This window comes from Acanthopagrus latus, chromosome 15, assembly GCF_904848185.1.
Source record: "Acanthopagrus latus isolate v.2019 chromosome 15, fAcaLat1.1, whole genome shotgun sequence".
Lineage (NCBI taxonomy): Eukaryota > Metazoa > Chordata > Actinopteri > Spariformes > Sparidae > Acanthopagrus > Acanthopagrus latus.
In genome coordinates, this window is record NC_051053.1 from 23111003 (window position 1) to 23135973 (window position 24971).

The 24971-nt window shown below is 40.7% G+C and overlaps 2 protein-coding genes across 4 annotated transcripts in view; both read right to left on the reverse strand.

Annotated features, from left to right (window-relative positions):
- Positions 1-65: 65 nt before the first annotated feature.
- Positions 66-8590, reverse strand: ddx43 (DEAD (Asp-Glu-Ala-Asp) box polypeptide 43). The gene is made up of 17 exons (XM_037125011.1): positions 8202-8590; positions 7870-7925; positions 7323-7440; positions 6839-7111; positions 6293-6374; positions 5487-5646; positions 3293-3411; positions 3009-3119; positions 2762-2903; positions 2125-2225; positions 1792-1879; positions 1517-1644; positions 1291-1400; positions 1051-1189; positions 864-951; positions 538-747; positions 66-373 (listed from the first exon to the last, which is right to left on the reverse strand). Exons 1-16 carry the CDS (start codon positions 8527-8529, stop codon positions 553-555), a joined length of 2238 nt encoding a protein of 745 aa, XP_036980906.1. The 5' UTR covers positions 8530-8590; the 3' UTR covers positions 66-373; positions 538-552.
- A 309-nt stretch (positions 8591-8899) lies between these two features.
- kcnq5a (potassium voltage-gated channel, KQT-like subfamily, member 5a) overlaps positions 8900-24971 on the reverse strand; it is a 100757-nt gene continuing 84685 nt past the window's right edge. The window contains exons 9-13 of one of the 3 annotated variants that reach the window (XM_037124466.1): positions 22314-22567; positions 21070-21157; positions 17036-17167; positions 13908-14034; positions 8900-13735 (exon numbers count right to left, since the gene is read on the reverse strand). In XM_037124466.1, coding sequence (XP_036980361.1) covers positions 12665-13735; positions 13908-14034; positions 17036-17167; positions 21070-21157; positions 22314-22567 — 1672 coding nt within the window. In that variant the 3' untranslated portion in view covers positions 8900-12664. Of the gene's footprint in view, positions 13736-13907; positions 14035-14094; positions 15168-16587; positions 16705-17035; positions 17168-21069; positions 21179-22313; positions 22568-24971 lie in introns of those variants that run through there. The other 2 variants (XM_037124464.1, XM_037124465.1) reach the window with 2 other exon arrangements.

Below are 24971 nucleotides of genomic sequence, written 5' to 3' on the forward strand. Positions count from 1 at the left end.
ATCACTTGATCATCAGGTGAATATGAACTTTTCCAGGACAATAAAAATATACACTGGGCATCAAGTCTCTTTTAAAGGAACATTTATTATACAGATTTTTTTCTGCCAAAATAAAGATATTACAATTAACACAATATACAGAGTGATACTCAGCACTGCTGTGGTTGGTGAGTTAGACATAAAAAACAGTCATGCATTTTAAACATTTTTGAACAGCACAGCAAAGTGAGGTGTTGCTTCCTTTAAACGACAATGGATGAAGATCTGGCAAAAAAACTAAACATTTTCAATACTAGAAAATAAATCAAATTAAAAAGTAAAATATACAAGAAAAATAATTTACACTACAGGTGGTGTAAGATCCTGTGAAACCCTGTCGAGAGAAAAGAAGCACAAGAAAATTAACTTGTGTCCTACATTATTATTCATGTGAACATCAGATGAATAAATTAAATCAAGTAATATCTTGTGTTTCCAGATCATTTTCTGTCAAAGTGTGGACATTTAGGTTTCTATAAGTGGTGAGTGTGGACTTACATGGACAATCATGCATTAGAATCCCCAATTCTGGCTTCGATCCCTGCCTCCTCTACCTCCACCATCTCTCCGCCCCCATCCTCCTCCTCCTGATCCGCCGCCTCCTCCTCCTCCTCGATATCCCGATCCTCCCCTGGGGTCATACATCTCCTTCTCCTTCTTGTGCTTCTCGTATCTCTCTGCCATCATCACCAGTTCCTCTGGGACATCCTGCAACAGGAATCACCAAGATTGTGTGCATTTTTTTTTTGTTTTTTTAGTTTTAAGATTAATAAACTGTGCATGCCAGATATTTATATATTAAATAATCTTCCTGTCCTGCTGACCTGTCCTGCTCGCTCCAGGATGTGAATCAGCTCAGGTGCCATCCTCCAGTTTTCTCTTGTTACCAGGGTAACAGCCTCCCCCGAGCGCCTGGAACATGAATTCATCAATATCACCAACTAGGCCAGCGAAAGTCAGACTCTGGCTGTGATAATAATATGAAGCCTGGAAAATGCAGGTCAGCCTTACCCTGCTCGGCCTGTGCGGCCCACGCGATGGACGTACTCTTCTATGTTACGTGGGAAGTCGTAATTAAAGACATGAGTTATGTCGTGTACATCCAACCCTCGAGATGCCAAGTCTGTGGCGACCAGGATCCGAACACGACCTTGAAACACATAAAAGGTAGTATTCTTTGGTCAAGTTTGATTGTTCAGATTTTGAGCGCTTTTTTTTATTAAAAACAAAAACATCCTTCCTGTGACGTACTCTCTTTAAAGTCCTTGAGGGCTTCTTCACGGTCACATTGCTCACGGTCACCATGGAGACTTTGCACAGCCAGACCCTGCAGACACATGTCACTGGACAGATCGTCAACCCTGAGATGTAATGCAAAAGGAGACACAAGCAGGAAATTGTCAGTGTAGGTGGTAATCATATTTAACTACACTCCCTTGCCTCCGAGCCATATGTTGATGACTGACTCTCAACTCACATAAGCTTCTTGCCAACAAAGATGAGCACTTTATCCTGTGGCAGCATGTTTCTAATGAAGTCAAACACGTAGTCCTTTTTCTCCTCTTCATGGACGATGAGCACTGTTTGCTGCACTGTGTTAACGGCCTAAGACCCCGAGAAACATGGGAAGCATTTAAACAGATACTCCAGATGGGAGTACACAGAATTTCACAGTGACTTTCTGAGAAACAGCGTAACAGTCAACTCCTGTATTCAGGTTGGACAAAGCAGAACACAGAATATTTCACCTACCGCCAAGTCCAGGGTGCCCACGTAAACCATTATGGGATTCTTTAGGTAGGATTTGGACAAACGTCTCACACCAGTTGGCCAGGTGGCACTGAAACACAGGAATTTACAAGTGACGAAGCCGTATTTTCTATCACTTGCATCATAGAAGACTTTTAAAAAAATCTGCAAGGTATAGTGTGACAAAGTAAATTACTGTAGCAATTGAATTTGCTTAAAAAATGAAAATTACTTTCCTTTGTGAAAATGTGTAAACATGTAAATTATACTCAGTTGTGAGAGTATAATGCTATTTAACCATTTGTTTAAAGTGCGTCATGCGTCTTGATTTCATACCTGGTCATGACAGTCTGTCGGTCTGGCCGAATGTCCAGGAGAATCTTCATAATCTGAGGTTCAAAGCCCATATCTAGCATACGATCGGCCTCATCCAGGACCTTTTCGCAATGATCAGAGCAGTTATAAATAACATTTTTAAGAAAACCGCCTCGCAGTTGTTTGCCTCCACTAACAAGACTAATTAAATTTGCTCAGTAATGTGATTTTTTTGCTGAAATGTGTACAGAGGGCTGGTGGCCCCGATGAGCTTGATGTAGACAACAATGCTTCAAGTTTGAGAAGCTGACCTTTGGAATCTAAAATGCTGTTAATTCATTAGATATTTGTACGTATCTTCATCGTAAGTAGTGTATATATTCCTGGGTTATGACCAAAAACGTGTTTTATGTGTCCACAGTGAACTTTGACCACCAAACTCTAAATCAGTTCATCCTCAAGTCCAAGTGGACATCTGTGCTAAATTTGAAGAAATTTCTTCAAGGCGCTCCCCAAAATATCAGTTTCACAAGAATGAGACGGACAAAACAGAAAATGTAACAATATAAAAATAAGATCACATTATGTAAAGTGGAACAAAACAAAGATTAAATCATTCTCACACAATAACTAACACGCACACAAACAAACAGCTGACCAAGTAGGTGATGGAGCGAAGATTGATGAGATCATTCATCTGCAGATCGTTTAGTCGGCCTGGCGTGGCGATCACTATGTCCACGCCGCTCTTCACCAGGTTGATCTGGCCTCTCCTGTCCCCGCCGCCATAGATACAGATACTGAGAAGATCCAGAGGGAACAGTTATTTTCATGTTGCCTCTACATCAGTCAATTACAGACTAAGTTTATTATTAATGACTTGTGAAAACATTACATTGCCGCACCTTGTGTAGCCCTTATAGCGGTACTTTTTGCACTCCATTTCAATCTGCAGGGCCAGCTCTCTGGTAGGAGTGAGCACCAACATGCCTGGACCACCTCGCTCAGCTCTCGGTCTATCAAGGAATAAGGGACAAAATACAGAAACAGTTCAACAAACAGGTACAAATATCGAGTATGCACACCTCTGAAAGAAATGAATACAGTAGCTTCAAAAGCACATCGGCCTTCACAACAGCTACAACGAAAGATTAAGTGTGCCGACGGGCTGAACAGGCCCTGGACTCACACAGGTTGTCCATCCATGTGGATGAACCCCGGCAGCAGGTAGGCCAAGGTTTTCCCTGTTCCTGTCTGAGCGATGGCTATCAGGTCCTCCCCGCTCAGCAACACTGGCCACGCCTGAGACTGGAGAGAAAACAGGCAAAAGCAATCATACAGTTGTACATACAAAAGGTTTAAACTGGCCTTAAATTAACACAAACCAGAATCGGTTAGACAAAGTATGTTCTTGCTCTGAGAATATTTTTTTTTCCCCCCTACATAGAGACCATGTGAGGACATAAAAAAGTAAAAAATTTAAACTTTCAACCTACAAAATTTAAGTCTAAGTGTAGATGGATGTTGGCTTTCACATATGAGATTTGAGACAAGTTTAGCTTAATTAAACTTAAGAAAGGTAAACTCCCATTATAACCCCCCCACCCCCTTTTTAAAACAGCATTTACATAAGGTCAACATTTCTGGGAAATGCACTCTCTTTCCTAGAGTGAGATTAAGACCAACCTCAAGGCTCAGAGAGCTGGAGGGACATGAGTCAATGAGAGAAACCACACCTGGCTCATTCCAAAGTAAAAAATCCAAACTACCAACACCTTCAACATGTCTTATATCTAATTACACAATGTATCTTGTTTTTTTTTTTTCTTAACTCTTTATACACAGAAACATAAAGTATATAATTCATGACTTTAGTGGTGGTCACATGTCAAACCCATTTCTTAATAAAAGACAAATCAAGTTTCTTTTGAGACTGTAGGAACTGAGCAGTGTACCAAACATATTTTAATGATCGCCAAACAGGTTAGCACAGATACCACTGTGACAGCTTCACACCCGCAGGTATTAGTCATGTCAACCAAACTTAAAGGGTGGGGCAGTGAAGTGACTTCCAGTATTTCAAACCACAGGTGTGTAATTTTACATTTCCTCTGAGCAAGCCTCGTTTAGTGAAATGAAAGTGAAATCAAGGTGGGAGAATGATGCAACACATCCGGTCTAAGAGATCCTGGAAAAATAAGGATACACAAACATAATCTATGGAATTCAAATTCATAAAACATGAGTATCTGACTAAGTCCGTAGCCAAGTTTTTCACAGGAACAAAAGAAAACAGTAAGTGCATATCAGAGCACATTTTGTGGAGAATGCCCTCTTTAGGCTCCGAGAACAACTATGTAAACATTTATGTGACCAAAGTTAAGGATGTATACTGAAGTTACCACAGGGAGAAGAGGATTATAATTGTAAAAAATGTTTGTTTTCTTGAGATAGAAGGCCCAGAAGGTTCATAGAGTTAAAAGATTAAAAAAAAAAAAAGTTAGCAGATTACAAACGTCTGCTTGCCTAAACAGCAACTTCAGCGAGTAAGAAGCCATTCTTATTGAGCAACACAGCAAAGACCGGAATAATTAAATCATTTCCTCAGGCAGTTGTGCCAATAAATTTTCCACAGTGATCTCATTACTTTCAAAAGACAATAAAAGCTGAAATTCAACTTTTCTAAATTATAGAACCAATTTACATACAGAGGTGTGAATAATATTTGCATTTTGGCTCAGTTCTCTACATAGTGAGTTATCTAAAATTAAGTTCAATTAGTTTATATAAAAAGATGATGACTTTCATTTCTGCTTTCTGGTCAGACAGACACCACATAAGAAAAAAACAAAAAAAAACATTCTTTTTGAAAAAAAAAGAAAAGAAAAAAAAAGAAACGGCTCAATATTTCCGATAAAGGCTGCAGTTGATGAGGGTATTTCCTATCTTTGATCTCTGGAAACAATGGGGATTGCCCATAGCAAAAGGCAATGAATAGGAAAGGTTACTACAGGTGCATCTCATGTTACAAAATCTACCCAACCAGTTTATACACACATGGAAGTTGTTGTTCAAAATTACGGTGCTTTTTTTTATGTTTTTAGGAAAAAGTAACTGAACAACTTTTATACCTTTGAGAGAAAAGTGTGAATGTTAATAAGTAAATAACTTAACATAATAATTACCTAAAATACTGGGCTTTTGGTGATATAACAAATAATGTAACTTGTTGTTTCAATCAATGAGCATCAAAATAGGACCGATATAAACCTCTCCTATAATTGTCCATGAAGAGAAGAATAAGAGTTTTTAAATTCTGCAGTAATAACTCACAGTATAATAATTCAGGATAAAGTACAGATGCCCAGGCACCAGGCTCATACCTGGATCGGGGTTGGTTTGAGAAATCCAACTCGCTCAATATTTTCCATGATTTCTGGATAATGCTCAAAGGCCTGAAGAAAGGTGCGACAGGGGTTGGGAAAGGGCCGCTTCTCCCCGTCTTCCTTCAGGTCATCCACAAAGATATTGTTGTTCTCCTTCCTGTGAATAAATATAAAATAAGAACAATGTGTGACTTGTGGAACTGGTACAGCGGTTGATATCAAACCACACTACCATGCTGAGCACGACTGAATGTGGTTGTCGTGTTTTATATACCACGTGGTCCAAACTATTTGTATACCAAACACCAGAAGAATGTCAAGTGTATTATGTTTTGTTTGGAGTTGTTCTGCTTTGTTTACACATTTTATTATTATGCAAACTATTTTCACTGCAAAATGACAGCAACTAACAGGAATTGTAAAGTGGACTGTGAGTTTACAGATCAGGGCTCCATGTAACTGTGGTACTTTGTCCTGCTCAACGAGATTTGGACCTCTGTCAAGCCTTTGTTGCCAACTACTCACACCCTTGCTGTGAGGCCCGGAAACACTGACAAACTCTAAAAGAAGTGGAAAGTGGAAAAATGGTGCCACCTATTTGTCTGAAGCTGTAACAGAAAACATCACCGGCAAGAAAATTGTTTTGAGAAATTCTCAGCAACATTTGGAGCTTTGAAGCTTTTGAAATATTAGTTAGCATTGTGTAATAAATTTTGAACACTTACATATTCTTTTTTTTTTTAAAAAAACACACCCACAGGGAACAAGATGATGTGATAAGAAGGTATCACTTGCAGATTTACCTCCATTCACTGACTTCCTCGGCTGTCTGCATGGCAACACACTCCGCCTCAACGTAAAACTTCTTCATCAAGGGTGGGAGGTCTATACGAGGTTACAAAAATTATAGAAGTATTCAAAACCCATTCTCACAAATTAAATTCTGATGTCATGTCACTGGGACAAAATAATAGACATGAGCTAATAACAAGTACAAGCAAACAAGAAGGGAATTCAAAGTGGTAAATGTGATAGGACAGAATTTTCAACTGAACAATGATCGTCAATTGAATATAAAGAGTCTCTACTTTAATTAAAGTGCATGAACATTTAATGAACTGTATAAAACTATAACCCTTTGTATATGTGTAACTTTCCAGGGTAAAAAGTGCTACATGTGATGCCAACTAAACATACCTTTATAAAAGGTAAAGCTCATCACATTTTTGACTCATAATCATTGATCTATCTATCTATCTATCTATCTATCTATCTATCTATCTATCGTGCTGGAGTAGGGCCAGATCAATACTGTATACATACACAAGTGACAATAAACCAGCCCTCACCCTTCCACTTCAGCTCCTCATACTTGTCCTTGTTCTCCCGGATGTGGTTCCAGTCGATGGGTATACGGGCCGGTACGTCACTTGCAGTCTGCAATTCTGAACCACAGCCATTGTGTCCTCCTTCATCACACTCCCCTCTGTAGCGTCCTCCTCCACCTCTGTAGCCTCCTCCGTCACCTCTTCCTCTGTAGCCTCCTCCTCCTCCACCACCACCACCTCCTCTGTAGCCTCCTCCATCTCTTCCTCCGCCAAAAAATCCACCTCTACGAGGACCTGAGAAACTGGTTAGTAGGCTGCAGGAGATTCATTTTCGTTTACAGTACAGACATGCATCAAATAACACAACCAAATGTTCAGATTTTTGTAATAATCAAATTAATAATCGATACAGGCATGAACAGGACCATAAGCACCACAGCATGCACAACTGCGAGGTATCCTTTTAGGATCAAGATCAAGATTTTCTGGAAGAATGCCTTCATACCATTAAAAAACTGTGAGCTGGAATCAGAAACTAGGTCTTCAATCATCTCCTTGGCCTTCTGTTGGGCAGCAGAGGATCCGAAAATAACCACCTCAGCTTCATAGTCCCCATTATTTATCTACAGAAGGAACAGCAGCATTATACACAGGGCATTAAACTAACATCATCTATGAACCTATAGGGCGAAACATCTTGATCAATAGGTCCATTTATGATCAAATCAAAAAGTCTTGTTGCACAACTTATCACAAGTATTTCATAACCACATTTATGGAATCCCTACAAAAAAAAATGTGTATATTGGTCGATATGTAGATATCTCAATATTTTATACAGTATAAAGTTTTCAATATTGACTTCAAAAATCAAGTGTTGGCCAGGCTTTAATTCAAATTCCTTCTTTTTTTGTTTTAATACAAACAACTGACCAAAAACTAAATACAATGATGAATACTCTTACGATTAATATCTTTAAATTCAGTAATCGTTAAATCAGCTACCTGTTGCAGTTCTATTAATGACTGTTTCACAACATGTGTCCACTCACCTTGATTCTCGCCCCGGAGCTCTCTTCAAGTTCACGAATTTTGACCCCTCCTCGACCTTTAACAGGACCAACAATTAACATCCCAGTATACAACCAAAATCTCTGCACATCCAAACATGGAGTAAGTTAAAATACACAGACATAACCACACACACACTAACTTACAGCTTATGGGACTTGACAGCATGGAGAACACATGTGGACCAAGCTAGCTTAAGAAGTTGTTTTAGCATAAGAAGCTAACAGCGAAGTTAAGCAAAATCAAGCTAGCTAGCTACAACGTGAGTGGCAATTACCATCCGAAACTGAAATAACTGATGAACAAAACACACCTATTACCCTCCCGACTGAAGAACTTTCCACACTGAGAGTCAGAGGAGTGGAAGAGTCCGACTTTTCATCGCCAAAGTTGCGTCCACCGGCGCTGCGGGTGAACGACCGGCCTTCACCTCTCCAGCTTCTGTCCTCGGACACCTCGCCGCCTCGACCGCCTCTGCCCTCTCTTGGAGCTCCGAACCGGGTCCCGTTCCTGACACCAAAAGACACATTTTCCCTGGGAAAGCCACGACACGGTTGGTTCCACTCAATCGGAGCTGGTTTTGTCGCAGGCCTCTGGATAGCAACGCCGCCTTCGTCGTACTCATCTTCCCAGTCAGACATTTTAAATTTGGCTCCCCACCTGCCCGCTAGCCAGCGACACCACTCAACCAACTGCCAATCAACAGTATGTCGCCTTCAAGTCCTCCCGGTAAGCTCGTATTTCCGACTTTCTGATAGATTGCCACCATTAATTTTATAATTAAAAATATATAATATCGTGAATAAAAAGCATACATTTTAAGCATAGCATAAAAAGGTGGATACATTTAACAAATACTAACATTGATCAGATGCTACACCTTTTATATCCATTAACGTGAGCCTGAAACTTATAAATCCACCTTCACTTAAAGGCATCGTGACCTCATGACTTTTAAGACATTTTTTTTAATGCTTAACAAAAAACCACAAAAAGTCAGAACAGTTTAGTTAATTTGTACTTTATTAATGAATAATAAAATTATTTTTGCATTTCTCATCCAGAGAACATAATGTGCACTATAATAAATTAATTTCAAAGAAATAATAATGTTAACATTATCAAGCTTTAAGGCCAGTTGTGTAATAAATTACTGTTCAAGCTGTAGAGAAATGGTTTTATCAGCCATTCGAGCCATATAAAGTCTGTGGCTAAAGCTACGTGACTTAAGTGAACTGGATGCCCAACTCAAAAAAATGAGCAGTTTGACTTCATCTATACAGTTTGCTAACGGCTGTAGGTAAACAAGACCTTTGTAGCCCTGTGAATAAAAAAAAAAACATATTTATATATGCAAGAAGGCACCCTGAAGCAATTTACAGATTGCAAACATGAGCATGTTTTATGAGGGGAAAAATCCACCCATTGTCCATGGACTTTCCTCATTGTTCAGTATTTGTTCGGCATCTTGCTCCACAGTAATTAAACAGTTTTGGCTGGCCTCTTTTCATATGTAGCAAAAATCAATCAATGACTACAACACATCTATTCCAATATTAATCATTAAACTACCATGTCACATTTTCAGGCTCCCCAAACTCACCATTAACAACTGTGCTTTCATGCCGATAATATAATTCACCATACCACAACAACTTCTGCATGGGCTGTAGAATTTTTTCTAAATCGATCTAATCTATTTTCGAGTGTTTATAATTGTCAATTGTTAGAGGATAATACCTGTTATATTATACTACAGAATGTTAATTTGCTAAGCGATGCTCTTACTCACCATCCAAAATAAAAGGAATATAACTTTTGAAAAAAACTGATGAATGAAGGTTGTTGTTATCACATTAAGATATATATTTTTTTTTAAGACTGCTGTGACTGCATACCCCTCAATATGTAAACATGCAAAAACAAATAAAAAAATGCTTGAGATGGCTGACATAATTTTGCATAATTCGAATTCAAGGGAAGTCAACCCATCTACAAGCATGACGGCAAATGAAAATACTGATGTTGAGTGTTGCATCAGGACAATGTCATTTAAGACACTTGCAACACACCATTTTTCATCAGCCTGCCTATGAAAACGTTCTCAATCTGAACATGGACCAAATACAAACGTTTTCACTCGAGTACCCTTTAGGCATATTGCAATAACCCTAAATAGTGACATATTGTATATGGTTGACGTGGCGAGGAGGGAGTGCATGCACATTCAAAATCCTGTTAAACTATACATGATTTCTGGGGGGCAACTGGAGAAACTATAACTATAACAAATTGTAATATAATATATTTTTAAAAATCTAACTTTTATTCTGAATCTCCCTTTAGTATGTTGCTCCACATCAGCTGAATGCTGAAGTCACAGAAGTAAATTAAGCTCCTCTGCCCCTAAATAAACTGCATTTTTTAGGGGCTAAAGGTGCTAAAAAAAACTCACAAAACTTTGGCGGTAAAAGTGTTTAAGGTTGTTGGCTCGCTAGTTCACACTAGACGTGTGAAATTTGGTACACGTGTATCACACATAGATTAGCAAAAAAGCTTCTTTTTTTTTTTTAATGGTGCCTAAACCTAACGGGAAGTCTGTTTTCTTTTCGATTTTCACATGTTGGACTTAAAATCCTCCTAGAGCTTTTATTGATATTGACATTAGAGGGCATATTCTTCTTATATCTCTCCACTATATACTGTTTTCTTATGTCAACATGTATATTTGACAGCAGCAGAATGGACACATGGATAAAGTAACAACATGCAAACAACACGTACAGTATCTCGTTATCATGGGTTCCACAGGTGAATCCAAACTAAGCTGCTATGATATAAATGCAGCCTGGAGTGTCCACTGTACACCTAGTGTCGCTCCAGGCCACGAGGAGGGAATAAAGTCAGTCCAGCAGCCGTCAGTCATTCTTCATACACATGGTGCAGACAGCACCCAGTACAAAGATTGGGCTTGTCCAAAAAAAAAAAAAGATTTTAAATGACTTTACTTATATTTGTCATAAAATTTAATTGTAAGTGGGTTATCCATATAGCTGGTAGTACATGTTTCAACTAATCTCAAATTAGTTCAAATTAGAATATAATAACGCTCATATAGGTAGATTTTGTTTGTACCTTTTGAGTTAAAGGTTTGGAGGAAATGTTACTTTAACATGCAGAAGGACATCCAGGCCACCAGCGAGTGTGCAACTGCTCTTGACTTTGTATAACGCAACAGCTTAGACATGCAGCATCTCATGCTCGGCTGGAGAAGCCCATTTGACAAGCCTCCTGCAATTCAGCATTCAGACCATCAGCACCTAATTCACCAGGCAACTCTCCAAATCAGGCGGGACACGGTCCAAAATTGTCTAAAGTGACTGCTGATAGGCCATTTTTCCCCCCCAATAGGTTTGCTGCATCCAAATTCACTGATAACTTGCTGACGGAAAGCAACCATACAAACATTTACTGACATTTTCAGTGGTTTTAGAAAATGAATAGAACAAGATGCTCATGCTAAGGGTTCAACCTTTAGCTCTTGTTATAATTCAGCTATTCCCATCGCACCCGGCCTCACCCATTATTCCCCCTTTCATTCATTTGTTTTTGAAAACAGTCCATGCAGTGATATGTATGAAAGCATAAGTAAAAGATGACGTTTTACATTGCCCATAAGACAGACATTGAATAAGAAGAGCGAGCGAGTCTCCTCTTCTTCCAAGAAAGTCTCTGAATACAAGCACTTGTATGAAAAAAATTAAGTCATCAGTGAGTCTCAGCTCTTTGTCAAGTTGGCTCCTCTGAGAGTACTCGGTGGTCGTGGTTGACGGTTGCTTGGTTGTGTCGGTGTGGTTTTTGTGCGTGTGACAGAGTGGTTGTATGTGTGTGCATGTACATAGATGGTTTCACCACATGTTACGAAAGAAGTGGTTGACCTATAGTTTCCAGTGGCTTGCTTGAGGTTCAACTTCACTTTTTTTTAGGATGCATACAGTATTTTCCTCTTGTTTCTGAAGGTTGGCACAAGGCAGATATCCTTCAATTTCTGCTCTGAAAACAGATACTGCTTGATTTAGTGGTGGGTCTGAACTATGTTCTTTGGTTTTGGTTGAGGTTCAGACTTAAAATGTAGAACTGCCGGAAAAAAAAATTGAAAAAGAAAACCAAATCATTTGAATTTTTTCTACACTCTGATGTCTAGATCAGGTGTCAGACTTCAGGCTCCAACATCACAGCTAATATTCCTTCCTTGTTGTCAAAATTTTATTTAAACAAGATCGATTTTAATTAGCTAACTAGCAAAGGCAGCTACTGTTAGCAGCAGTTAGCGCTTACGCTGGTGATTCGCTGCCTCTTCTTTGTATCACGTATGAATTTGACAGGTCTCTAATTCTTTAATATTGTGCCTTTAAAAAAATGTAGCATTTCTGTATACATTTGGGTTAAGACCAAAGCAATTTGTCCCCAATGAAGGTTATTTGTATTTGTATAACAATTGTATAATTTGTCTTTCATGAAGTTTTGCCCACTTTCATACATATTTCAAACAATGTTTTCTCTGATTCCTTTATAATAAATGTGGTAATACAACATACCGAATCTGTATGACAGCGGACATAACCTTGAAGACAAAATTGTAAAATATTGTATATCCATGTACAAGGCATTGATTGGAAATTGTAAAATAATAATCCATATAGTGTCCTTTAAAATTAGTTTAAAAGTGGTTTCCCCAACTGTATGTGGTGTGTGTGTGTGAGTGTGTATGTTTGGTTATGCCAGCTGTATGTGTGGTGACTGATTAAGAAACTCTGAGTTTCCCTTGGGGTGAGGTGGAGCCTCCTCCACAGTCTGTAAAAGGTCTGAGGGGCCGGCAGATCCCTGGGACAGGAAGTTGAAATGTTCTCCCTCTGGCTCTAGTTTGCACTCACTAATAAAGAGTTCTGCTCCGTCCCAGTTGCTTAGGACACCGTGGGCATTGCCACGTTCGCTACTGTTGCTGCTGCTGCTGTTGTTAAGCGATGAGGAGGGGCCAGGGGCACGGTTGGTCAAAGGCTGGCTGAGATTGTGCACAGAGAGGGATTTACCGAGATTGCGCCCCCAGTCTGAAGGCGTCTCGTCTGGGCTGGACGAGAGGAGCAGCAGGGGGTTGACCTCCAGGCTCATGTGCCTCGTCCAGGACCCCTCAGGTTTCAAGCCAGGCGTCTCCCGCAGCTGCACCCCTCCTGCCTCACTGTCCCCTTCCTGGGCAACATCCTCACCGGATCCCACTACAACAGAGGGGCCCAGGCTCCCCTCATCCACCACAACCCTGCCTGTCATATCATCTGGGATGGGGTCAGGGGGGCATCGATGGTGAGAGGGGTGCAACATGGGGGGCAGCTGGAGGGTGAAACCCCCTGTTGAAGGAGGTGGGGGTGGCAGGTCTGGGAAATGTGCTCTTTTGGAGGTACCATTGGGGGTAACCAAGGTTGGGTAGGGGCTATCAGGAGGCAGCAGCGGAGATGGGGAGAGCGAGGCTGTGGATGGCGGGTAGGATGGAGGTGCTGAGTCAGGGGGGCCGTCATCATCGGCCGGTGCCAGGATTAGGCGCAGGCCTCTCGGGTTGTTGTTAAGAGAACGGCGTATCCCCATGTTGTTATCTCCTCCACATCTACCCGGATCACCTTCCTGGGGAGAGGGGAGATCCCTGCCGATGACGGAGGTCTGGAAGTCCGAGCGTTGCTGGTGGTTGTCCAGCTCGAACAGGGGCAGGGAAGAGAGGGTGAGTGCTGAGGAGCCTTTTTGTAGAACTTGGCGATAAACGTCCAACAGAGAGTCCAACTTTGATTCAATCGAAGTTACCTGGAGCCAAGAGAAGAGAATAAAAGAATGAAGAGGGAGGCAAAGAGACTTGAATTGACGTCTAACTTTAAACAATCAATAAACAGATCTCTGGTGGTTGTTTCAGAAAAACAGAATGTGAGTTTTGAAAGTTTTTCCCTTCTTCCCCCTCTGTTATTTTTTCTAAACTCACCTGTCTCTCCACCTTACACACCCGTCCTAGCATGCTCATGCCCTCCAGAGATTCTCCATCTGGGTTCAATTTGTCCCTCACTTTCTTATCCACAGGTATCTGGCCTTTTCCCAGAATCTGATCCACCCTGATACACACAAACACACACACACACAGGAGTTAACATGTTAGAAAACAATGTTGTAACATAAGTACTGTAGGCACCCAAGGTTTCATTTCAGGTTTTATCCCAAGTCAGGCAACAAACCTAAAGCAACAGTAGGATGTTAAGATTAGGGTTAGTAAAACACACAACGGAGCACAATTTATGAACACCACATGTCAAAATCAGGTTTAGAAATTCAATACATTCAAAGTAAAGATGGTATTTTTTGCTAAAAACATGTTACATCAAGCTCCAAAATGCGTTTTTTACAGCACAACAATGTTGAGGTGTGTAAAAGTCCATCACCTGCCATTCATGCCCTTTTATCTCACTTTCCATTGCAAGAATAGGGAACACATACATACATACATATTCTTAAGGCATTTAAAAACCAAGCTAAATGCTGCATTCAAATCATCAATCAATCTGTAGCCACATTTCTGAATATTGTCAATTCACACAAGTTCTTTGACAGCGTACTACTGTTGAATTAGTGATGTTAATGAAGTTTAAATATTTCTATCATGCGTCTATCAGAGAGACACCCAGAAACACCCAGGACACACCATACACATTTTTTTTTTTCCCTTATCTACGTCAAATCACAAGAATTAATTGGAAGACGTTTCCAAACAGCTGCACACACGTTAGCAACACCTCAGGATGGAACTACCAGTTGGATCTAATGTAGCAAAAGGGATGAGATATAAGGGCATTTATACATGTTAGGATACATTTGCATGATGATGCAAATGTTTGTGCCTGTAAGACTTGGTTAATCCAAAGATCGCCACATGGGTGGAGTTAAAAACATTAGAATAATCTGTGTTCTAATGTTGGTCGCAAACTCCAGCCATCTGGTATCATAGAAGTTACGAAAAAAGCTGCAGATCCTACAAGCGTGACTGTTTGCATGTGAGGTTTCACCTACTGGTCACCAAAGGGGCGACTAATCAGATTCTACTGCAGGTAAAACTGAAGTTAAGTGAAATAAAAGTGACCCTGCGCCAGGAAGCTTCCGCCTGTTGTTGCTGTAATAATAGTGCAGGGCAGGAGAGGACATGTTCCTGGGTCGGCTACTCAGGCTGGGACCAGAGCCCGCTGCACTGGCCAGTCTGGAGACAGGAGAAACACCGGGTCAGATACACATCACTCACTCGCACACACACACACGCACAGGCATGTACTGTATATAAACACAGAAGGTAGTGCTTTTTTGTCTACATTTATAAGAGTTTTTAATGAGTGGGGACGTTCAGATGTGGACGATATGATAACACAGATGATATCTAATGTGCCTCATTTAATGGAATTGTTCAAAATAAAAGCAGCAGTTTTGCTTATGTGTTTGCTTGACATGATACTGACACAACCAGCTACTTCTGTCATCCTCAGAGAGCAAACTTATGAAAATATTGTGTTCCGAAATACTGGAAGTCTAATGACAATTTCAAGATACATGAACTGTGTACAGCAGCACTCTGTGGTCTGTGTGTATCTACAGCCTTTGACTCACTTCATGCCAGCACTCAGAAAGACAAGTCAAGCGCTGTGCTATTCCCCTAGAGAACTGCTGTCAACGCCTACAGCAAGGAAACACCAGATGACCGTCACTACCAAGAGCCAAAAACAAACTTCCTCCCATTATCGATGTGAAAGTCCCAATCCATAACTGCACCACAGCGCCCCCTGCTGAGACAAAATTCCCATCTTCTTCATAAATTAAGAGATTAGACATTTGAAACTGAAAGCCTCTAGTGTGTATGTGGCTTAATGCTACTAAAGGAAACAGGAACTGAAGCAACCGGCTGAATGATGATGAACAAATGATTTTCCACGCATCTAAAGTGGTAAACTGACTTAATACTTCAAATAAATTCTGGATTGGGGCTTTTACATTTGTCCAAAATTGATACCCTGCTTCTCTAAGTATCACTGAGTAAAATGTCTACAATCATCTACAGCTCACAATGTTTTAGTTGATGAGGTCCTCAAGGTGCCCAAATCAGGACTGTCACATGGTTTATATCATTTTCACAATATAAAAAAGGTTTTGTAAAGGATAACTTTTAGTTGAGATGCACATACAAAAATATAAAAAAAATATATATATAAGTATTTGCCACTTAGTCTTTATATACATCACTGAGGCTGCCACAATTATCTTCGACCCACAATGTTTAATCTCAGTCAAAGACTTTATATTTTGTTTCTTCTAAAACTGTTGTTAATCCATTGCTTGAGCTCCTTGATGACCTCTACAGTCAAACCTGGGTCAAACAGTTAATTTGATACTTTCTTTTTTAACTTGGCAGTTAAACACCTGGAATTTTGTCAAAAAATTGAAGGCAAGTGCTCTGACATGATAATATCAGTTTCCCTGCTTCTTTTTATTTTCATGGGCCACTCATGTCTAAAGACGCAGAGAATTTTCTCATAAATGAAAATATGAAAGTGCGCTGCTTAACCCAGGTGTGACATCGTTATGTTCTGATTAAGCAGTTGGCAAGCAGATCACGGCGGGGCAGGTCTAACCCCGATGCAGACTGTTTCCTCCGGGCCTGGCTGTAATATAAATGCAGGGAGGGAGAAGAAAAGGTCTTGTGGCGGCTGCTGATAGGCCTCGGAGGGGGACCCACCACTGTGTCTAATCTGGGGAAAGACAAGTGACGCATGTACATACACAGCAGATACACAAACTGTGGGTTAAAAAGACAGTTAGAGGTGAGATCAAGGTAAACATTGGTTGATTTCAATTCAAAAAGGATTATCTAGAGTGTTATAGCCAAGTGATGAGCAACATTTGCTGCAGCATCCACCTCTGCAAGTCCATGCTGAAGAACAAAAACTCTCAAAAAGAACAATTATATCAGTGAAAATGAAGATGAGGTCATAACTAACTTAAAAATGGCAAACACGTTTGTCCAAATGTAAGGAGAATGATTTTGTAAATCAAATGCATGTGTGTCCAGTGTGTCCTGACCTAGTCTGAAGGCTTTTGATGCGACAGAGCATGTCCAGGTGTCCTGCAGAGTACTGCTCTATGACGTCCTTCACATCGTACGGACGCAACGTCTCCTTGAACTTCTTCTTTGCCACATGGAACTTCATGATCCTGCACACAAGGAGTAAAAACGAGAGAGACCGAGAGGGAGAGAGATACTGAAGTGATTCAGCCAAAAGGTGCTTGGGAAAATAAAGGTGTAATTACAGCAAACAACCACTAGATGGTAGCAGCAACTTTGTGAAATCCACACTGTGAGCCTTGTCAGGTTTCACTTGTTGATCTTTTTTTGGGAGTGTGATAAAGAAAACATTATTAAAATCTCAAATTACTCCAGGAGTATCTAATGGGAAACCAAAGTTTTCCAGGTTCTCTTGTCAAATCTATGACAATCATAACAAATGGGTTCGAAACTCGAGTGTAATCCTCTGTCTCCTTCTATTTGGTGAAAAGAGCCGCTGCTGAGTGAATAATATTGATACAGGTAAAGAGATCTAGGTACTGGCTACATCTGGATTCCCTGGTGGCTTCTGCCTTTCTCCAGTTGCCTGTTTTTCCTCACTGTCTAAATGGAAACAATGGGGACAGATGACCCTCTGTAATAACAGTCCTGACAGGGGTGGGGGGTCTCCAACCCTCAACCTGACACCCTGGGAAAGCCCTGGGCCCTGGCTGCCCATGGAGAAGGCCTGCTGGGTGGGCAGGCTGACCAGTGTTGAGTGGTAGCGGTGATCATTGTGTGTCTGTGTCTGGGGCTTTGACTGACAACGGCTCAGTTCTCATGAAAACAGAGGAGGTTATAGTCTCTGCAGAAATGATGCACGCGATGAGCGACTTGATGTTCTTACTAAACTGCGATTTAGAAGGACACATTGTGGAAAATGCTTGGATCCGATGTGCGTCTAAAAAGACTCCGCTGGAAACTCTTACATAACTTGCTCTCTAACTGTGTTACAAGGATAAAAAACTACATATTTGGACGAAGCTGGATGTGCCACACATGACTCCCACACAGGTACAGGCAGGAGTCAGGTGGTGCCAGTAGAGATGCGATTATAGGAAATTTTGCAACTATTATACTAATACAACTAGTGTTAGGTAACATATTTGTGAAAAATAATATATATCTTGGTAGCAAATGTATAAATGTACATCGCAGCATGTGAGAATATCATCAAAAATCTAATCTGCATAGTTTTTTTTTCACTCATATATTAAAAGGAAATGTTTTGCGGTCCACCAAACATTTCCGGAGCTTCACAGCATTCATAAAATGTTAAGAAAACACCAACAAAGAGCCGCCACAGTAGCTCAGTTTGTAGACGTTCAGCGTCCTCGCTGCAGAGGCCCAGGGCTCCAGTCTGACCCGGGGCCCTGTGCTGCACGTCACCCTCCCCCCCCTCTCTCATCCCGTTTCCTGTCATATCTCATGCTGTCCCATCAACTAAAGCCATAAAAAAAGGCCATAAAAATACTTTAAAAATGTATTAAAAGTATCTAAAAAAGGTAAAGAGAAAGAAATCCAAGTGTCCAGAAGCTTGAGGTCCCAGATGAATTTAAAAAGATGTCCATTTCAACTTAGAAAATGGTGCCAACGACATCATTTCAAATCAATTCTGGGATCTCGGGCTTCAGCAGAGTTACATTACACCAATTTTATATTTTCGTTTTCCGTATAATTTGTACGTTTAATGTCCACGTCAGTTGTTTAGGAGACTGTTGCATCTCTGTTTTTTTCACTTTTGGCTGAACTTTTTCTTTTAAACTTTTTAACAGTCTATGCTGATGTGTTCAAACTCTTGGTTGGATAAATATCTGTATGATTAAATGATTTGCAGGAAACATGAAGCAGTTTGATCGGAGCAGGAAACATTTTACATAATTGGCGAGATGTAAAGTATAGACTTTCTTCTGCAGCAGACTCTGGAGTTAATGACATTAATGAAGGAGCATCAGTGGGCGAATCATAATGACCTTAGCTTTCATCTTATGCTACAGTTTCAGACCTTTAACTTGTCCTGTCACCCTGAAGAATCAAGCAAAACATCAGATATCTGTCTGAATCTTACAAGAAAATAAGAGCTGCAGTGATTAGTGCTTGATTGATTAATCATGTCCCTCATTTATTTTAAGCAAAAATGTCAAACATTATCTGATTCCAGCTTTTTAAACGTGAGGATTGGCTGCTTCTCTCTGTTATTTCTTGTAGTAAATGCAGAGTATTTGGGTTTGGGGCTGTTGGTTTGACAAATAGCTCCCACATGACAACTAGAAACTTCTTAATTAACAACAGAACCTCTTAAGTGACCACTAGAAGTTCCTTAACGACCACTTGAACCTCCTTAACAACAACTACAATCTTCTTAATGACTACTAGAACCTCTTCGGTGAACTCTAAAACCTCCGATCCGATCACTGGAACAACTTCAGTGATTACTATATTCTCCTCAGCAACCACTAGAACCTCTTCATGACCACTAGAACCTCTTCATGACCACTAGAACCTCTTCATGACCACCAGAACCTCTTCATGACCACCAGAACCTCTTCATGACCACCAGAACCTCTCCCTGTGACTATAAGAAAATCATAAATGATCACTAGAATCTTCTTAATGACCAAACTCCTCCATGACCACAAGAACCTTCTGTCTGACCACTAGAACCTCCTTAACAACAGCTACTATCCTCTTAATGATGACTAGAACCTTTTCAGTGACCACTAGAACTTCCTCAGTGACATCTAGAGCCGCCAATCTGATAACTCAACTTCAACAATAACTATAATCTCCTCCATGACCACTAGAACCTTTTCAGTGAGCACTAGAATATCCTTCATGACAACAAGAACTTCTATCTGACCACTAGAACCTTCTTCATCCTTCGGACAATTATAGCAACCAAACACTTTGTTCAATTATCTGACCAACCGCTAATATTCTATATAAAACCTGCTTTAAGGAGGGAAAATGTCCATTTTAACGTTGGAAGAGACTGAGAAGAAGCGATGGAGGGAGAGAATCAGTTGGCGCCGGTTGGATAAACATGCACTCATAGGGGGCCGGTGCCAGTGTAAGAGAGCAGGGTCCGCTGAAACACACACACACACACACACACACACACACACACACACACACACACACACACACACACACACACACACACACACTTCAGAGAGACCCTCAAACCCAGCAGCAGCAGCAGCAGCAGCAGCAAAAACAGAAGAAAGAAAACAGAAACATTAAAAAAAAAAAAGCTTTGCCTGAGGGAACCAAACATCTGTGAACCCCTGCACTCAGGGGTGCATGTATGTTTTCCACATCTAGATTTACATGTACAGTGGAGGGTAAAAAGACGGGGGTTTGTGATGTTATATGTGTTATATTATGGATTCAGTTCCCTCCCAAGAGACCGGAGCGCTGTGAGGGGAGAGGGAGGATGTTTATGTATTCAGCAGACATAATGTAACTACAGGTATACGGCAGGTTATTGTGTGTCTTTTTTTTTCACCAGGACATAAATCATTTATGAACTTTCCAATCAATGCACACAGATCATAAACAGCCTGTAAAGAACGACAGGGGCGGCCGGTCGATCGATAGAGCAAAGGAACCGTGATCTGACTTCGACATGAGCTCGGCCACAGCAAAGACTCTGCTATGGTTACGATCACAAGCGCACCAATCAAAAGAGGAGGAGGCAGGTCAATCACCGATCACCACGACTGATCGTTCTTAAGTTCAGTGAGCTTTCACTGTGGAATCAATGAACACAAGGGTGAGAAAATAAGCCCTCAGGGAGGAGTTTAAATAATGTGGCTGATCAATAAGAAGCCCTACTTCTATTTGTAAATGAATAACACAATCAATCAGGAGAAGCAGGAAGGCTTCAGTGGCGCTGCTGACCGGACAGAAAACAGATTTTTGGATTACAACAAACCAGCAGAGAACCTCGCAGCGTTTCAGAGCCAACAGGTAGATGATGACGTGAGGTGTGGCAGCAGCAGGATCTCACCTGACAGCTCTGATGACGGCCTTGAGGGCGGCTGACAGATCCTCCACTGTAACGTCGCAGTGGCAGCCTCTCTCATCGAAGGAATCCTCTGTGGTCATGCCCGCGTCCACTAAGAGAGACAGAGCGCCGTTTCATCAATCAGTGTAGCGCCGTGCAAAATCATTCCCAGTCTTAAAACTCGTAAAACACTCTCTGCATAGCGGGTCCTGACAGGAGTTTTTTCCATTTCTTTTTTCAAACTGATACTATTTTGGCTTTGAGGAGGTGTAAATTTATGCCCTGGCTTGGATGGGAGCCGTAGGAATGGGCAGCGTTTTGCCAGCTCAGCTATGTAAGGTGAAAGAAGAGGGTATATATATTTTCTAAATAGTGCCAATAATCATGAGAGTGGGAGACACACACAGAAACACAGACGCAGATTTAAGAGTTAAAAGAAGAGAGAAGTGTAGGGAAAAAAATATATAAAGAGAGTTAACGATAATGTAAAGCACATAAGAGGTTATTATCTCAGTTCAAATAAATGATACAGGGGAATAAGAGGAGAAGCAGAGGTGCGATTGAAACAGTAATTTTGTGTATTACTGTAATGAAGGAAATGTGAGATAAAATGCTGACGCACAACTTTATGTATAACTGCAGATTATATCAATAAATGAATTGTTCTTTGTGCAGAAAGTTGGATTGAGATTTAAAGTACAGAAGTGTTTAAACAATACATACTGGATATCTTATATTTTAAAGGAGACCTGGACAATTTCCAGTAATGTTTGTGGCGAAAAAAACCTTTTTATTTTAATCCAAAACATGATTTATTTATGGCCAAAGCAAAACAGTCGAGATTTGAAACCAGGTTGTCAGCAGCTTTAGATCTTTGCATTTCCTCTAAATGTTTTTAGGAATTCTTGCTGTTTCTCAGTTATTGGTTGTCTGACTTTGGATGATTGTTGTGATATTGTTAGATTCACTTTTCTGTTCCTTTTTCAATGGGCTGTACAGTTACTGTAATGATAAAATATTTGGCACATCATCTCTTTGGAAACTGTAGCATCTCTAGTACAACACAACCTTCATTTCTGTGCATTTGAACATAGATTGTCTGCACATTATGTGTTTGTGCTGTCTGGCCCGGTGGCAGCTCACTGAGGTCGAAGAGATTAAATAAAGCTGCTAAATATACCGTGTAAAATGCCGCACTGTGCTGAGGAGGGTAATTTGACAGATGTCATCTACAGTGAGATGGACACTGTGCGGCTCACCATCTGGGACAGCAGTACGAGGCTGACTCTTCAGCCTCAGCGACGGCCTGAAGCGGGTGCGATCGTTGAAGCTCCAGCTCTTCTGCACTTTGGCGGGGCTCCCGCCCATCAGCTCGGAGCCTCCCACCACCTCGTTGCCAGGGGAACAGCGTTGGCGGTCGTTGATGGACGTCTGCCTGCTCTTCATGCTCTGACCGCGAGGACTCGCCATCCGGACCCTCTCCTTAAAACTCAACTTCTGACTGCAGGGAGGGAGGAGAAGGAGGCAGATAGGAGGAGGATGGAGGGGAGAAAGATTTAGGACCGGGGAGCAAGAGTGATGGAGGTGATAACCCAGGGAGAGTGAGTTAGAGGTCGAGTCGATAGAGAAAGAGAGTGAGTGGCAGAGGTCGGGGGTGATAAAGAGACACACAGACACAAGGAAGGAGAGAAAAAAAGGGACGCTGTCAACACATATTTCCCCTCAGAGAGTGAGAAGAGTTCAGGGCGCAGACACAGGGCAGCGTTCTGTCTTTTCCTTCAGCCCAAACATCATCCATCCAACTGACATGCCCAGAACACCAGAACAAAGCCAGACCGAACCACCGAGCCACCAAAACAAACCCCTCAAGTGCTGCAGTCCTCACCCGATCGCCTGATAATCTGTCCGTGTACTCGCTTTTCAAAACAGAGTTAATGAGATTTCTAAAGGTGATATGTGATGCCGGGTATCATTAATACATCATCACCACATTCATTCTGAGACTACCTTAAACAAACGAGCCCGTTATTGAGAGAAGAAGAACAGACTCAGCACAGTGTTTTCCACGGTTAGAGTCTTTTGGGTAAATGTCAAAGTTCTTTACACGCTGACTTCTGAGCATAAAGAGCAAAATCCCCCAGAGACTGTGACAGTGAATCACTTACAGCTCGTTAATGTTTGTTATCTAATCCGAATAAAGAAGAAACCACAGTTCTGGTCTCGATCGTTCACTGTAGTGACACCGTATGATATTTTGATGTTTACTTATTTACCTCACAAAATAGTTGTATTATTAATCTTTGTCTTCCTCTATCATTTGATTTTTGTCCATGTCAATGATTAAATAACCCATAACAGCAGCCTCATTATACACAAAGGAGAAGAACACAAAACTAAACCTCATCTATCCACCTGATGTTGGTTGGGGTGCAGAAAGTTCTCCCTCGCTGCAGTGAACGATTACGTTGCTGAGGCGAATAGACCAGCATGCAATGCAGCAGACCAATGAGAGAGGGAGGGAGAGAGAGATGCAGGGTTTCCATGCCATGATTCACATTTATATCCAGACTGCAACTATAATTTCAGTATTTTAATCACTGTAACAGAAGTTTGCACATTACAGAACCTTTGGGAAGTTTAAATATATTTTCTTACACAAATCTAGACCTGTGCAATATTTTCCTTACTTTACCAAACTGATAAGAATATCGTGTCACTGGTTCTCAACAAATTTTCGACCAAAGGAATAGTTTCTACATGACACTGTCCTGTGCAGGTGATATAAAGTGTGTCTGATTTTTGATACACACACACACTAACAAAAAATATTTTTTCTTATTGACACTTTCAGGAAGTTGTGAGGTAAAAGTCTCAGCTCCTGGGGGGTCGTGAACACCAACCTGATTTTTCAGAGGGATCACGACTTGAAACAGAACAACTGCCTTCACAGGACATGACAATCCATTTTTACCAATGCTGGTGGGAAGAACTAAATGCGATCAGTGTGTAATGCAGTGGTAGCTGTTTTCTGATCTCAAACCTGAAACAAACACATATTATTTCTTCAATTATACCTTCATGACCTTTCTTTGCACCTCCAATAGATTACATGGCTGAAAAAGGATGTGAAGCAGTAGAGCACAGAGCATGCAGTAAAAGCAGAAGCAGCCTAAAGGGGCTCTATGTAACCATTTGTAGCAATTTACAAGTATTAATCACCTTTTTATCGACTGCATGTTAATGAGACTGTCTCAGACGCGTCTACAAGCCTGCGGACAATTTATTTTAGTTGTTTAATGCTGCTGGACTGTGCATTTCTTTGTGAAGGACTCACATCAGATCTTCCACGACAGTCCAGGTAAGGATGAGATGATCTGGAGTGCAACAGTAGCTAACGTCCACAGAGCACTTTTAATACCTAAAACTGTAAAGTGACATGTGCACGACCATAATTTGAGGTAAACCGGCACAAATTACTCACTTTATTTTGATTCCTATTAACTGAATTTTCATTGGAGTATTTTATATCCTTTAAATGAACCAACTTGTTGCCTAAAGAGTCTAGAAATCTATGCTTTTTTGTGAAGAATATGAATTAAACAAAAAGATACTCATGTAACTGGACTCTTGACTGTTCATGAGTTGGACTGGGACAATTGAAGTCGGCACATGAGGATTAAAAACTTAGAAAACGAAGGGGAATTTGGATCTTGTAGTAGATAATTCTCCAAAACTTGACTTTCTCTTAGGAATTTTAAATCATGAAAATGGCGAGCAACATGCATGATGCCTTTCCATTTAACAGGGGCTCAACATGCTATTTACTGAATGAGACTCTGAATGATATATCTATGTCTAATTCAAGAAAAAAATATATCAATTTAGATGAAATTTCCCTTTAATTT

Excerpts from the sequence above, each read along its gene's own strand:
- ddx43 (XM_037125011.1), bottom strand. The coding sequence starts at position 8,529 with ATGTCTGACTGGGAAGATGAGTACGACGAAGGCGGCGTTGCTATCCAG. Across the intron at positions 7,441-7,869 it reads GCTCCGGGGCGAGAATCAAG|ATAAATAATGGGGACTATGA; the intron begins GTGAGTGGACAC and ends TTCCTTCTGTAG. Across the intron at positions 5,647-6,292 it reads GAGGAAGTCAGTGAATGGAG|GAAGGAGAACAACAATATCT; the intron begins GTAAATCTGCAA and ends ATTTATTCACAG.